This window comes from Thamnophis elegans, chromosome 14 (assembly GCF_009769535.1).
Source record: "Thamnophis elegans isolate rThaEle1 chromosome 14, rThaEle1.pri, whole genome shotgun sequence".
In the NCBI taxonomy this organism is placed as follows: Eukaryota; Metazoa; Chordata; class Lepidosauria; order Squamata; family Colubridae; genus Thamnophis; species Thamnophis elegans.
The window spans coordinates 5,712,529-5,727,610 of record NC_045554.1 but is presented as its reverse complement, the minus strand read 5'-3'; the positions used below and the strand labels follow the sequence as shown (position 1 = coordinate 5,727,610).

General features: G+C 44.5%; 1 protein-coding gene across 2 annotated transcripts in view; it reads left to right on the top strand.

The window, feature by feature from the left end:
* Positions 1-12,438, top strand: part of TRRAP (transformation/transcription domain associated protein) — a 41,293-nt gene extending 28,855 nt beyond the window's left edge. For both annotated transcript variants that reach the window (XM_032231357.1, XM_032231356.1), the window contains exons 24-31: positions 1,127-1,344; positions 1,447-1,644; positions 2,892-3,152; positions 4,683-4,844; positions 6,266-6,362; positions 7,490-7,611; positions 10,798-10,968; positions 12,268-12,438. In XM_032231357.1, coding sequence (XP_032087248.1) covers positions 1,127-1,344; positions 1,447-1,644; positions 2,892-3,152; positions 4,683-4,844; positions 6,266-6,362; positions 7,490-7,611; positions 10,798-10,968; positions 12,268-12,423 — 1,385 coding nt within the window. In that variant the 3' untranslated portion in view covers positions 12,424-12,438. The remainder of the gene's footprint in view (positions 1-1,126; positions 1,345-1,446; positions 1,645-2,891; positions 3,153-4,682; positions 4,845-6,265; positions 6,363-7,489; positions 7,612-10,797; positions 10,969-12,267) is intronic.
* The last annotated feature ends 2,644 nt before the right edge of the window (positions 12,439-15,082 follow it).

Below are 15,082 nucleotides of genomic sequence, written 5' to 3'. Positions count from 1 at the left end.
TGCCTAAGCAGCGGGTTGGACAAGAAGACCTCCAAGGTCCCTTCCAACTCTGTTATGTTAAGAGACATAAGAGACAGACAGGCAGACGAGATAGATAGATAGATAGATAGATAGATAGATAGATAGATAGATAGATAGATAGATAGATAGATATAGATAGATAGATAGATAGATAGATAGATAGATAGATAGATAGATAGATAGATAGATAGATAGATAGAGACATACATGGATGGATGAATGGATGGATGGATGGATGGATGGATGGAGAGAGAGTTGGATGGATGGATGATAGAGAGAGACAGACAAGACAGATAGGTATAAATATGATAGATAGATAGATAGATAGATAGATAGATAGATAGATAGATAGATAGATGATAGATAGATGCTATCTACCTACTTACCTACAGTATTTCTCTCTCTCCCTCTCTATCTACCTACGTTTTTTAAAAATTTGCCTCTTGAAAACCTTGGTGCGTCTTATACTCCGAAAAATGTGGTATATAGACATAAGAGACAGGAGATTAGATAGATAGATAGATAGATAGATAGATAGATAGATAGATAGATAGATGATGAATGAATATAATTATATAGATTAGATATATAGACATAAGAGAGAGAGAGAGACAGACAGGAGATATAGATAGATAGATAGATAGATAGATAGATAGATAGATAGATAGATAGATAGATAGATATGAATGGAGAGAGATGGAGATGATAGATTGATAGATAGATAGATAAAGAGAAATGAATGGAGAGAGATGATATAGATAGAGAGAGTGAGAGAAATGAACGGAGAGAGATGGAGAGAGAGAGAAATAAAGATGAATGGAGAGAGATGGAGATAGATAGATAGATAGATAGATAGATAGATAGATAGATAGATAGATAGATAGATAGATAGATAGATAGATAGATAGGAAATTTGGAGATGAACTGTGGGGCCTTTGATGCTCTCTGAGCTTGGTTGTTTTTTTCCAGGCATTTCATGACCCAACTAGATAATGTCATCAGTGCTAGAAGGGAGTGTGTTGTGGGAAGCCAAACTACCCCTACGCCCTTCTTTAATTTTCTCCTTCCTTTCTCCTTCCGTTCCTCATGTGGCTGACCTTCCCAGGCCCTTTCCTGCTCCAGTGTTACCAGGTGGGCAGCCAGCCCAGCACCTCCATGTTCCACAGCGAGGAGAACGGGTCGAGAGGCATGGATCCCTTGGTGCTGATCGACGCCATCGCCATCTGCATGGCTTACGAGGAGAAGGAGCTCTGCAAGATCGGGGAGGTGGCCCTGGCGGTCATCTTCGACGTGGCTAGCATCATCTTGGGATCCAAGGAGCGGGTAATATACTGGGCACCTGGCCACTCTCTCCTCCTTTGGAAGGCTTCCCTCCCTCCCTGGCCCTTTGGTTGACCCCCATCTCTTCTCCTTTCTGTCCTCCAGGCCTGCCAGCTGCCCTTGTTCTCCTACATCGTGGAACGCCTCTGCGCTTGCTGCTACGAGCAGGCCTGGTACGCCAAGCTCGGCGGGGTGGTCTCCATCAAGTTCCTGATGGAGAGGCTCCCTCTGATTTGGGTCCTCCAGAACCAGCAGACCTTCCTCAAGGCTCTGCTCTTTGTCATGATGGACCTGACGGGAGAGGTGAGTCCCTCTTAGGATGGGCCAAGGTTCACTTGTCCTACCGTCCTTCCGAGGTCGGCAAAACGAGGACCCAGTTTGTTGGGGGGCAAACCGCTTAGAGAGGGCTGTGAAAGCACTATAAATCTATGTTATTGCTATTCCTTCCTTCCTTCCCTCCCTCCCTCCCTTCTCCCTTCCTTCCTTCCCCCTTCCCTCCCTCCCTCCTTCCTTTCCTCTTCCCTCCCTCCCTCCTTCCTTCCCTTCTTCCTTCCTTTCCTCTTCCCTCCCTCCTTCCTTCCTTTCCTCTTCCCTCCCTCCTTCCTTCCCTCCTTCCTTCCTTTCCTCTTCCCTCCCTCCTTCCTTTCCTTTTCCCTCCCTCCCTCCCTCCCTCCTTCCTTCCTTCCCTCCTTCCTTCCTTTCCTCTTCCCTCCCTCCTTCCTTCCTTTCCTCTCCCCTCCCTCCCTCCCTCCTTCCTTACCGTCACATACCAGAATAGAATAGAGAATAGACTAGAATAGAGAATAGACTAGAGAATAGACTAGAATAGAGAATAGAATAGAGAATAGAAGAGAGAATAGAATAGAGAATAGACTAGACTAAAGAATAGAATAGAATAGAGAATAGAATAGAATAGAGAATAGAATAGAGAATAGAATAGAGAATAGAATAGAGAATAGAATAGAGAATAGAATAGAGAATAGAATAAATAGAATAGAGAATAGAATAGAATAGAGAATAGAATAGAATAGAGAATAGAATAGAGAATAGAATAGAATAGAATAGAGAATAGAATAAATAGAATAGAGAATAGAATAGAATAGAGAATAGAATAGAGAATAGACTAGAATAGAATAGAGAATAGAATAGAAACTAGAATAGAGAATAGAATAGAGAATAGAATAGAGAATAGAATAGAGAATAGAATAGAGAATAGAATAGAGAATAGAATAGAGAATAGAATAGAGAATAGAATAGAGAATAGAATAGACTAGAAGAGAACAGAACAGAAGAACAGAACAATGGAACGGAAGGGAAATGCAAAATAGAATGGAACAGAACAGAACAGAACAGAATGCAGGGTTGGAAGGGGCCTTGGAGGTCTTCTAGTTCAGCCCACTACTCAAGCAGGAGCCCCTGTACTATTTCAGTGTTGGAGCATTCGCAACCTCTGGAGTCACGCCGTTCCACTGATTAATTGTTCTAACTAATTTTTTTTAAACAACATTTAAAATAAACTTTCCTCGGGGGTCCAACGCCCGCCCTCCCAGGTTTCCAACGGGGCTGTGGCCATGGCCAAGACGACCCTCGAGCAGCTCTTAATCCGATGCGCGACGTTGTTGAAAGAAGAGGAGAAGACGGAGGAGATCCTCACCGCCCAGGAGAAGTCCTTCCACCACGTCACCCATGACCTGGTGCGGGAAGTGACCTCGCCAAACTCCACCGTGAGGAAGCAAGCCATGCACTCCCTCCAGGTGGTGGCCCAGGTGACGGGCAAGAGTGTCACGGCAATCATGGAGCCCCATAAAGAGGTGAGCCTGCGCATCGTTGGCCCGCAGTTCCAAAATTGAAGCTTGAATGCTTTCTTGCGGCGTTGTTTACTCCTAGTCCTCGTGTTCTGACCCAGCTCCCCAAACACGGCAAAGCCTCTGACGTGAACGCAAAAGATTCCTTTATTAGGAGTGTCGGCAGCCCTGGCAAAAAGTTTCTCTCTCACCGCAGGCTAACATGTCTGTCCGGCAGGGAGATGAATAGTTGTCTGCCACATCTATTCATCTCCTCCCCCTGCCTTTTATCCCCATAGATAGGGTGGGGCTTTGCTAGCAGCGGTGGCTCTTCTGTCCCAAGCACCGGCCCATAGATTTCCACTGCTCTCCTCTCCCCTCTGTCTTCTGCACACCTATTCATCTCTGCCCCCTGCCTTTTATCCCCAGAGCTAGGGTGGGACTTCGCTAGCAGTGGTGGCTCTTTTGTCCCAAGCACTGGCCCATAGATTTCCACTGCTCTCCTCTCCCCACTATCTTCTGCACACCTATTCATCTCCGCCCCCTGCCTTTTATCCCCAGAGCTAGGGTGGGGCTTCGCTAGCAGCGGTGACTCTTCTGTCCCAAGGACTGGTCCATAGATTTCCACTGCTCTCCTTTCCTCTGCCACACCTATTCATCTCCGCCCCCTGCCTTTTATCCCCAGAGCTAGGGTGGGGCTTCTTCGCTAGCAGCGGTGGCTCTTCTGTCCCAAGGACCGGCCCATAGATTTCCACTGCTCTCCTTTCCTCTGCCTTCTGCTCAGCTGCGTGTCAGGCACTGACATTTGAACATTGACACCTGACAGGCCTGCAGCCATCTTTTTTTTTTTGATCTTTGGCCTGCCGCACTTTCTATTATTCTACTATGCATTTTCTATTGTGGGAAAATGGGAGGGGGGATTGTACGGAGTTAGATGGTAGGTAGCCATAATAACATTCTTCTTAGAAAGTCAAGGTCATCCTTTGTTGCTGCACCTGGGCAGAACTGGAAGGGTGGAATCTGTCTTTGTGGCAGTGGGAGATTGGACCATGTGCTGGACTTGTACGTGATTGTATATAAAAATTCTATGGGGGGTACGGCAGTGGCCTATTGTCTTCTGACAAGACTTATGTCAGGCCTGCAACCATCTTTTCTATTATTCTGCTATGCATTTTCTATGGTGGGAATATGGGAGGGGGGATTGTACAGAGTTAGATGACATGTAGCCATAACAACATTCTTCTTAGAAAGTCAAGGTCATCCTTTGTCTCTGCACCTGACCGGAACTGGATGGGTGGACCTGCCAGAATGGCAGTGGAAGATTGGACCGTGTGATGGACTTGTGGGTGTGGGGGGCAAGACCTTGAACTTGCAACTGGGTGGGGAAAACCGGGAAGCCTTCAGATTCGGGTTTTCCCAGGTGTGCCAACACGGCTCTCTTAATAAATTGGAACTTTGAGGAATCCTTTGCCTCGGACTCTGATTTAATTTTGGATGCTATTTGGAACCCCTGACAACATCATGTTCTTGATCAACCCCCCACTCTCCCTTTCTTAGGTTCTCCAAGACATGGTTCCCCCCAAGAAACATTTGCTCCGACATCAACCTGCCAACGCCCAGATCGGTTTGATGGAAGGGAATACATTTTGCACCACTCTGCAACCCCGGCTATTCACGATGGATCTCAACGTGGTAGAGCACAAAGTCTTTTATACAGAGGTATTTCTCCTTTGTGGCTTTCGGATTGTTTCTTTAAAAAAATTGAGCCGTGTAAATCAGCAACCCCATGGATGCTTTGATTCATCACGAGTGAAAAGATTTTCCATTCATGAACGTTTTTATACTTATGTATCTGCATGGGGCGCGGTGGCTCAGGGGCCAAGACGCTGAGCTTGTCGATCAGAAAGATCGGCAGTTCGGCGGTTCGAATCCCCAGAGCCGCGTAACGGAGGGAGCTCCCGTGACTTGTCCCAGCTTCTGCCAACCTAGCAGTTCGAAAGCACGTAAAAATGCAAGTAGAAAAACCGGAACCACCTTTGGTGGGAAGGGAACAGCATTCCGTGCACCTTTGGCGTTGAGTCATGCCGGCCACACGACCACGGAGATGTCTTTGGACAGCGCTAGCTCTTCGGCTTTGAAATGGAGATGAGCACCGCCCCCTAGAGTCAGGAACGACTAGCAGATACGTGTGAAGGGAACCTTTAACTTTACCATAGTGTACCTCTGCTTGGATTATTTTCTCGTCATGTCTTTGGTTTTTTTAATGTTGAACACAGAGATTATGAACAAGGGACTCCAAGATCAAAGGGTTTGGTACAGAAAGGAGAACTTTGTGTCCATGAATCTCTCTATCTGAAATGTAGATTTTCATTCAATACAATACAATAGCAGAGTTGGAAGGGACATTAGAGGTCTTCTAGCCCAACCTCCTGTCTAGGCAGGAAACCCTATACTGTTTCAGACAAATGGCTATCCAACATCTTCTTAAAAACTTCCAGTGTTGGAGCATTCACAACTTCTGGAGGGAAGCTTCTTCCACTGATTAATTGTTCTCACTGTCAGGAAATTCCTCCTCAGTTCTAAGTTGCTTCTCTCCTTGACTAGTTTCCACCCATTGCTTCTTGTTCTGCCCTCAGGTGCCTTGGAGAATAGTTTGACTCCCTCTTCTTCGTGGCAGCCCCTGAGATCTTGGAAGACTGCTATCCTGTCTCCCCTAGTCCTTCTTTTCATTAAACTAGACATACCCAGTTCCTGGAACTGCACGTATAGGCAAGGAAATAATTCACAGTCTCTAGACTTCCTAAATTCCACCACGAAATTTAGCCTCTCTGGTTTTAGCCTCACTGGTGCAATCCATAGCAAAAAATGCAAACAACATAAATAGTATAAAGACTAATCCCTATGCAAGTAATTGCGGGGTGGGGGAGAGAAAGAAAAAGAAAAACTAGTCCTATGTTTCGTGTGTGTGTTTGTGTGTGTCTGTGTGTAGTGATTGTGATTGTGTTTAAGAGTGTTGACAGCCCAAGGATAGAAACTGCTTTTAAATCGATTTGTTCGGCTGGCTATGCTCGGTTTCTCTTTGGTCTGGAAATCCACCAGGTTGTATCCAAAGCTGACTTGTCTTCTCGTTGAACTTCCAGCTGCTGAATCTGTGCGAGGCTGAAGACTGTGCCTTGATGAAATTGCCCTGTTACAAGAGCCTTCCTTCCTTGGTGCCCCTTCGAATTGCAGCTCTGAGTAAGTTTTGAAGCTAGCTGGTAGAGGTTTGCCGCATGAAAGGAGCTGGTTTCAAGCCTTAAAGACATCTGTGTTGGGAAAGAAAAATTGGTATTTGTTGGCTCAGCGGCTCACCCTGACCTTGGCGTAAAATTTCCAGGATTCCTGGTCAAAATTACTAGCAATGAGGGATCTTTGGTGCTCTCGAAGCTTGGTTGTTTTCTTGCAGACGTTTCATTACCAAACTAGGTAACATCATCAGTGTACAGTCCTCTTCCTCCTCCCCCTCTTCCCTTCCCTTCTCTTCTCTCCTCCTCTTCCTCCTCCTCCTCCTTCCTCCTCCTCCTTCTCCTCCTCCTCCTTTTTCTATCTTCTATCTTTCTATATATAGATAAATGGCTGTGTGTTTGTATGTTCCAGCATAATTCTGGAACACCTCGAGCAATTTTATTATTTGATTATTTACCCTTTGGAAACAAATACTGTGGGGTATAAGACACCCCTAACGTCCCTCGGGGTGTGTGCTCTGCTAAGATACAGCCTGTGGTGCCTTACCATGGCTTCTACCGTCCTGCCATAAAATGGCTTCTACTGTGCAGCGCAGTGGAGTCACCACGGTAACGGCTTCACCGTACTCCACAAGGGGGCTCCCTCAGGCAAAATCCAACATTAGAAATTAAGGAGGTATCTCTTGGCGCTTCTGGGGGCACAGGGAAAACATTTGGAACGAATTTAATTGTCAAAATCAGGGCTTTTCCTATCTTAATACAGGATTAGTGTCAGCGGTCAGGCACGGAGACAAAGGATGACCTTGACTTTCTAAGAAGAATGTTGTTATGGCTACATATCATCTAACTCTCCCATTTTCCCACAATAGAAAATGCATAGAATACTAGAAAGTGTGGCAGGGTTAGGGTTAGGGTAAGATCCAAAAGAAAAGATGGCCGCAGGCTGATAATTAGGATTAAAAAAAAATACCTGGGCAGTGCCGGGTTATTAGCTAGTAATGAAATTTAAAAAAAGGGGGGGTCCCTTGCCGTAGCAGAATATCCACCAGAAGAGGCTGGGGTGTTTTTTTAGGATTGCTTGGGTCCTGCGTTTCGAATTCCCGCTTCAGAAGGGGGCTTCCTTTGTTCGCTTCCACGCAGATGCCTTGGCTGCCTGCAACTACCTGCCCCAGTCTCGGGAGAAGATCATCAGCGCGCTCTTCAAGGCCCTCAACTCGACCAACAACGAGCTTCAGGAAGCGGGCGAGGCCTGCATGAGGAAGGTTTGTGAGGTTGGGGGTGGAAATGAAGCTTCGTCAGAGCGTTTGCAGCGTGGCTACTATTAGGAGAAAAACCCAGGAGCAAAACACAGCATGCCTGTTGGTTTATATCAGTGGTGGGGATTCAAATAATTTAACAACCGGTTCTCTGTCCTAATGTCCAGGTGGCTTAGTGGCCATGTGACCGAGTGGGCGTGGCCAACTCAACATTACTCAAGTTGATAGGCCCTTTGCTTTAGCTGTGACAATGTAGCAAGGGTTAACCGGAGAGGCAGTTTCTGTAAGCAGGGCAATAAAGATGAGGCTAGAAACAACACCAGAAGGTTTCCTTCCTGCCTTCCTTACAGGATTAGCCCTGCAAAGTGGGAAAAAATCAAAAGGAGATTTCTTCCAACAACCGGTTCTCCGGACTGCTTAGAAAGTTAATAACCGGTTCTCCTGAATAGGTGCGAGCTGGCTGAATCCCACCACTGGTTTATATACAGCATATACAGAAATATACGTGGTAGCAAATACCTGACAAGTAATCCATCATCATCATCATCTTTTTTTATATATGAAAAGTATTTATTTTTAGACAGACATAGGCAAATAAAACATAAAACATAAAGCCATCTTCAATTACATACAGCGTGTGGATTGGTTGCAAGGTTTTCCATAGTCATGACTCACAATTTATAAACATATTTTTTTATTTCCATCTTCATAACATACAATCACATGTATACTATACATAGCCAGTATCATATAGTATTAAATAATGATTACATCAGTTCCACTTGTCCTCAACGCCCCAAAAAGATTAACACCCATTATTAGCTCTTCTACTCATGACTTACAATTTATATGAAACCCCATATTATCAAGTCAAATATATTTATGTACATCATTATCATTGTACCACATTTATTTGACCATCACTATTATTCCTTCATTTTAAATTTAAAGATTTAAATCTAAATATTGGATTCATTTATATTATAACAATTCATTACATCATCTTAAATCTATCCAATAACAATATATCTTTATGTTATATTCTGTGTCATTCTATCATTCTTGTATTTATAACATTCTCTAACAACTTCCATTTCCAATGTTTTTTTTTAATCTAACCACTGATAAAATAAATCCCATATCTTACAAAATTGTTTATCTTCCTGTTCCCTAATTTCAAATGTCAATTTACTCATTTCAGCACATTCCATTATTTTATGAATAACTTCCTCCTGCGTTGGTATTTTCTCATTTTTTTCCAATTTTTTAGCAAATACAATTCCAGCTGCTGTTAACACATTTACCTGGTTGGGAAAAAAATGATACAAAAACATATAGATTTTAAACCAGAGATCTTTTTTATTGGGAATCACACCGGAAACATACAATAGAGAATTGAAATATTTGATTGTAAATCCATCATCATCTTAAATCTGCACGGAGAATTTCGCAATGCGTACCGGACACAAGGAGAGAGATACACTAGGAGAGAGAGATACGTCCTATCATGGCCTCCCTTATAGAGACAGCTTCTTAAAACAAGCATGGCAGTCCCTAAGTGAAGCCACAATTCGCTGCTTTTGGAGGGAAAACCGTCGTAAAAATGTGGTCGCGTGCTTGTGCTATGCTGCAAATGGCTCCGTGGAGGTTGTAACTTTTTAAAATATATATATATATATATTTATTCTTTTTAAACAAAACAACACATGCAAAACAAAGCAAGAAAATAAAACAATTCTGTAGCGTTTAACAAAGAGATTAAGAAAATAATCATTGTTACAGGAGAATCCAGCTGGCTCGGCGCCATTTTAAAAGCCTCTAAGTAAATAGATTTTCAGAAGAAGAACTTGTAAAAAAAAAAGAGAAGCTAGGATCTTGGTAAACAATTAATGTCCTTGTAAACGGATTCAGCTCGTATTAAAATCAAATAAATCAAAGCTGTGAGCTGAGTGGGAGAGATCTTACTTTGTACTGCACAAGGCAGTTTGAAGTTCCCAGCACGGACGCCGTTCTGCCTTGGGCTAGCCCCCCTCTCTCTGCAGACACAGAAGCTGCAAAAATCGAAGGGCATTTGCCAGCAAAACTATATCTTCTTCCCTTCTTGCCTGAAGGATAAGAAACCTGTAGACGTCAGATAGATGATCATCTAAACAGATACGTGACCAGGAATTCGGGGGCAGCTATTTTAAGCTGCCACCATCAGTAAGCTGCTCCCAGGAAGTCCTGGTTACAAGTTTTTGTGCATCAATTCTTAAGATTAAGAATAACATCACTGGTTTTGCATTAAACATAACTGAATATTTCACTGTCATTGAGCATTATATGTGTTCAAATTATCATTAATATTCTTTCATTTGTAACAATCCTTATTTCCTTGAATTCATAATTATCTATCAAATAACAATAAGTCTTTAAAGTATTATAATATCACCTATCATCTCTAAGGGGAAAAAGCAGAGATTAGAACAAAGAATTTCCATTAATTTATAATATACATTCATGTTTTCAATTGACCATAATGTCACCAATCATCCAGAGTTCCAAAAATAGTTTTCCATTATTAATCCATGTAGTGGTTAAGTATTTCAAATCATATGTATATCAATTGTTCATTACATCATCATTGGTCCGTTTAATATACAAAGATCTTTCTAATATAAAATGGTCACTACATACAATTATACCAAAGTGTTCAAATCATCCCACTCTTATACATTGAGATCATTATTGTCCTTTATATATCGTGTGAATAGTGCTCTATATCATAACAAGAAAAAAAAAACTTCATAACAGTAACTATAACTTTCTATTACTACATAAGTAAACAGTCTCATTCCCAGGTTTTTTTAATCTAACCATAGCTAAAACAAGTCCCATACTTTATAATATTGCTCTTCCTCTCATCCTCTAATTTCAAATGTAAGCTTACTCATTTCGGCACATTCCATTATTTTCCGAATAGTTTCCTCCTGTGATGGTACTTTCTCGTTTTTCCAATTTTTGGCGAATACAATTCTAGCGTGGAGGTCGTAACTTGAGGACGACCCATACCGTAGTCACAGGCTATGTCGGTCCAGTGATAATAGCCAAGACTGACGTGGCTCTGCTACGATCATGGTTATGGAAGTGTCATGAGAGCCTTTGCGTTCTCTCGGCGTTTTCCGATCCTTCCCTGTTTTCGGCCCCTCACAGTTTTTGGAAGGCGCAACCATCGAAGTGGACCAGATCCACACCCACATGAGGCCGCTGCTTATGATGCTGGGCGACTATCGGAGCCTAACCCTCAACGTGGTCAACAGGCTGACATCGGTGACGAGGCTCTTCCCCAATTCGTTCAACGACAAGTTTTGTGACCAGATGATGGTAAGGCTCTGGAAGGAAGGCAGAGGTTATGGGGGAAGGAACTGGCCGTATTTTTTTAATGTCTACGGAGATTCTCAGTCCTCCAGGTCTTGGTTGTCCCAAAGGTGCTGTGTTTTAGGAGGCAACTGGACTTTCTGGTTTTTTTCTTTTCTTTTCAAGACTTTTCACTTCTCATCTGAGAAGCTTCTTCAGTTCTGACTGGATGGTTGGGAACGGAAGGAGTTATACTCCTTGCAGACAGAGCTGGTCATTTGCATCTTTTAAAGAGTCCTTCAGGCCACTTGTAGTTTTGTCTATGTCCTCAGGGTCACCTGAATGGTGCAAATGGATGTGGACCATTCTTGGGCCGGTTGAAAGGACCGTGTTGTAGATGGGAGATAGATGATGTCGCATCCCTCCTCCTCTGTTGAGAGAAGGCTCTTCAATTTTGACATAGATGGCCTCTTTGACCCCTCTTCTTTCAAACTAACTTCCAAGTGGCCTCAACGACTCTTTAAAAAGGATGCAAATGACCAGCTGTCTGTCATCCAAGAAGCTTCTTCAGCTCTGACTGGATGATGGGGAAACGGAAGGATTGATAATCCTTGCAGACTGAGCTGGTCATTTGCATCCTTTTAGAGAGTCCTTGAGGCCACTTGGAGGTTTATCTCTGTCCTCAGGGTCACCCGAATGGCGCAAATGGGTGTGGAGCCTTCTTGGACCAGTTGAAAGGACCGTGTTGTAGACTGGAGATGGATGGTGTTGCATCCCTCCTCCTCTGTTGAGAGAGGGCTGTCCAATTTGGACATAGATGGTCTCTTCGACCAATCTTCTTTCAAACTAACCTCCAAGTGGCCTCAACGACTCTTTAAAAAGGATGCAAATGACCAGCTGTCGGTCATTCAAGAAGCTTCATCAGCTCTGACCAGATGGTGGGGAACAGAAGGATTGATATTCCTTGCAGGCAGAGCTGGTCATTTGCATCCTTTTAGAGAGTCCTTGAGGCCACTTGGAGGTTTATCTCTGTCCTCAGGGTAACCCAAATGGTGCAAACGATTCCTGTAGCCTGCAATTTTTTTCCCTTCTGGAAATCCCTTCATAACCCAAATCTAATTTTGGAAATTTGGCGCTTACAAAATAAAAATAAAAATGGTGCGGCAGGGGAAATTGACCGCAGGAAAAAAGAATTGTGGATTTTTTGGTCGGGGCCCCATTTGGTCGTGGTCAGAAGCGTTCGGGACCAGAAGTTCTACTGCACGTCTGCGAATCAGGAATCCCAGCATGCAGGATCTGATGGGGTCTCTTTAATTCCTTTTGTAGCAACACCTGCGTAAATGGATGGAGGTGGTGGTCCTTACGCATAAAGGAGGGCAGAGGAGCGATGGAAACGTAAGTCCCAGGTTCTTTTTTGGGGGGGGGGTCTTTGAACGCAGAAAGAGAGACGCTTACGGTAGAAGGGAGAAACGTCACGTTTAACTGCCAGGTTTCGATTGTTTTCAACTTCATGCGTGTTTTTTTCCTAGGACGGAAACGTTTTTATTTTATTTTTCATAAGGTAGCCCCTCCATGGCATTGAGAGGCAGCTGGTGGGACATGAGCTGATGCAGCTGAAGTGCAAGGAAGCCCCCCTTTCTCTCTCCCCCCCCCCCGAGTGAATGGTGCGTGAGATCTTTGTGGTGTGGAAAGTGTGGCTGTACCACAATGTTGGCAATTTCTTCTCAGTCAATTGCTTGCTTGGTTGTTCCCAAGCTTCACCCTTGGAAGCTGTTCTGGTTATCTCCACTGAGACTGGAGATAATTACAGAGCACCAATGATGGAGGAAGGAAGGAAGGAAGGAAGGAAGGAAGGAAGGAAGGAAGGAAGGAAAAATTAGAAGAGGGAGGGAGGGAGGAAGAAAAAAATAGAAGAAGGGAGGAAGGAAAAATTAGAAGAAGAGGGAGGGAGGAAAAATTAGAAGAGGGAGGGAGGGAGGAAGGGAAAATTAGAAGAAGGGAGGAAGGAAAAATTAGAAGAGGGAGGGAGGAAAAATTGGGAGGAAGAAATTGGAAGAAAAGGGAGGGAGGGGGAAGGAAGGAAAAATTAGAAGAAGAGGGAGGAAGGAAGGAAAAATTAGAAGAGGGAGGGAGGAAGGAAAAATTAGAAGAGGGAGGATGGAGGAAGGAAGGAAAAATTAGGGGAGGAAGAAATTAGAAGAAGAGGGAGGGAGGGGGAAGGAAGGAAGGAAAATTAGAAGAGGGAGGGAGGAAAAATTAGAAGAGGGGGAGGAAGGAAGAAATGAGAAGGAAGAGGGAGGGAGTGGGGAAGGAAGGATGGGAAAATTAGAAGAGGGAGGAAGGAAGAAATGGGAAGGAGGGAGGGAGTGGGGAAGGAATGGAGGAAGGAAAAATTAGGGAGGGAAGAAAGAAAAAATAGGAGAGAGGAAAGGAAGGAAAAATTGGAGGGAGGAAAGAAGGAAGGAAGGAAGGAAAAAATTGAGGAAGGGACAAAGGAAAGAAAAATTAGGGTGGGAAGGGAGGATAGATACCGATGATATTCTGGGAGTTGAAGTTCCCAAGTCTTAAAACTTCCCACGTTCGGAGCCCCTGATCCGGGGGTGGGGGTGTGTGTCAAAAGCACTTGCTTTGTCCCGTCCTCTCTCCAGAAATCCCTCTCTCCACTTGCATTTTTTTCCTCTCCATTATTTGGACGGTTTCCTTGAAACATTCCGGAAGTTGTGTTTGCGTGTATGTGAGAATGAACAAGACTGGTGATCTCTGGGTGGCCTCTCTGCCACCCTGAACCTGAATTCTGCTTCTCAGTGTCTTGTCCAGCTCTAATCTCAACCCCCCCTTACCCCCTCCTCCCCTCCCCGGCCCACCCCAGTCGGCTTTGGTTTTTGTTTTAATGTTTGGAAATACGGGGGAAACTCTTGTCTATTCTGTGTGTTGTGTGTGTGTGTGTGTGTTTTCCAAGAGCCAAAAAAGAAGAGGAAAAAGTTGCTTTTCCCATCCTTAGGACAGTATTGCAGAGTGCAGGAAAAGTTCCTTGTCTTCATTCGGTCAGTTTGAGGTGAGAAAACATGAATTCCCTACTTTAAATACCAGTAAAAAATCAAGTTGTTGGTCTGTTGGTTTGTCTTTTCCTTTCCCCGACTGCAGTCCAAAGCAAACAACACACTCACACACGTTTTGGGTTTCTTCGTTTTTTTTGTTTCTGGCATTTGTGTCCCCCTTTTTTTGTTGTTTGTTCATGCTGTGAATTTTTGTTTTTTCTTTTCTTTTCTTTCTTCTGTTGTTTGGTTCAGCCTGCCGTGGAAGGGGTAGAGGTGAGACTTGATGGTAGAGGCACAAGGGAGTGGTGATTTCTCCTCTCCTCCTCTCCTTCCCCCTCTTTTTCCTTCTCAGCTCCCTCTTTCTCCTCCTCGTCAACCTCCTCCTCCTCCTCCTCCTCCTCTTCACCTTCCTCCTTCTATTCATCCTCCTCCTTCGCTTATCTTCCTCTTTCTCTTCCTTCCTTGTTATCTCTCTCCTGACTTTCCTAGTCATATCCTCCTCCTCCTCTTCCGTCCTTCCCTCCCTCCCCCTCCTTCTGTCATTCCCTCCCTCCCTTCCCTCCCCCTCCTCTTTCTGTCCTCCCCTCTCTCCCTTCTCTCCCCCTCCTTTTTCTATCCTTCCCTCCCTTCTCTCCCCCTCCTTTTTCTATCCTTCCCTCCCTCCCTTTCCCCTCCTTTTTCTATCCCTCCCTCCCTTCCCTCCCCCTCCTCTTTCTGTCCTTCACTCCCTCCCTTCCCTCCCCTCCTTTTTCTATCCTTCCCTCCCTCTCTTCCCTCCCCTCCTCTTTCTGTCCTTCCCTCCCTTCCCTCCCCCTCTTCTTTCTGTCCTTCGCTCCCCCTCCTTTTTCCCTCCTTCCCTCCGTCCCTTTCCCCTCTTTCTGTCCTTCCTTCCTTCCCTCCCTTCCCTCCCCCTCCTCCTTCTGTCCTTCCTTACCTCCCTCCCCTCCCCCTCCTCTTTCCCTCCTTCCCTCCGTCCCTTCCCCTTCTTTCTGTCCTTCCCTCCCTCTTCCTCTTCCTTATCCCCTCCCTCCTTCCCTTTCCTCCTCTTCCCCCTGTTTTTCCTCCCTGTCTCCTCCTTCCTCCCTCTTCCCTCCTTCCTCCTC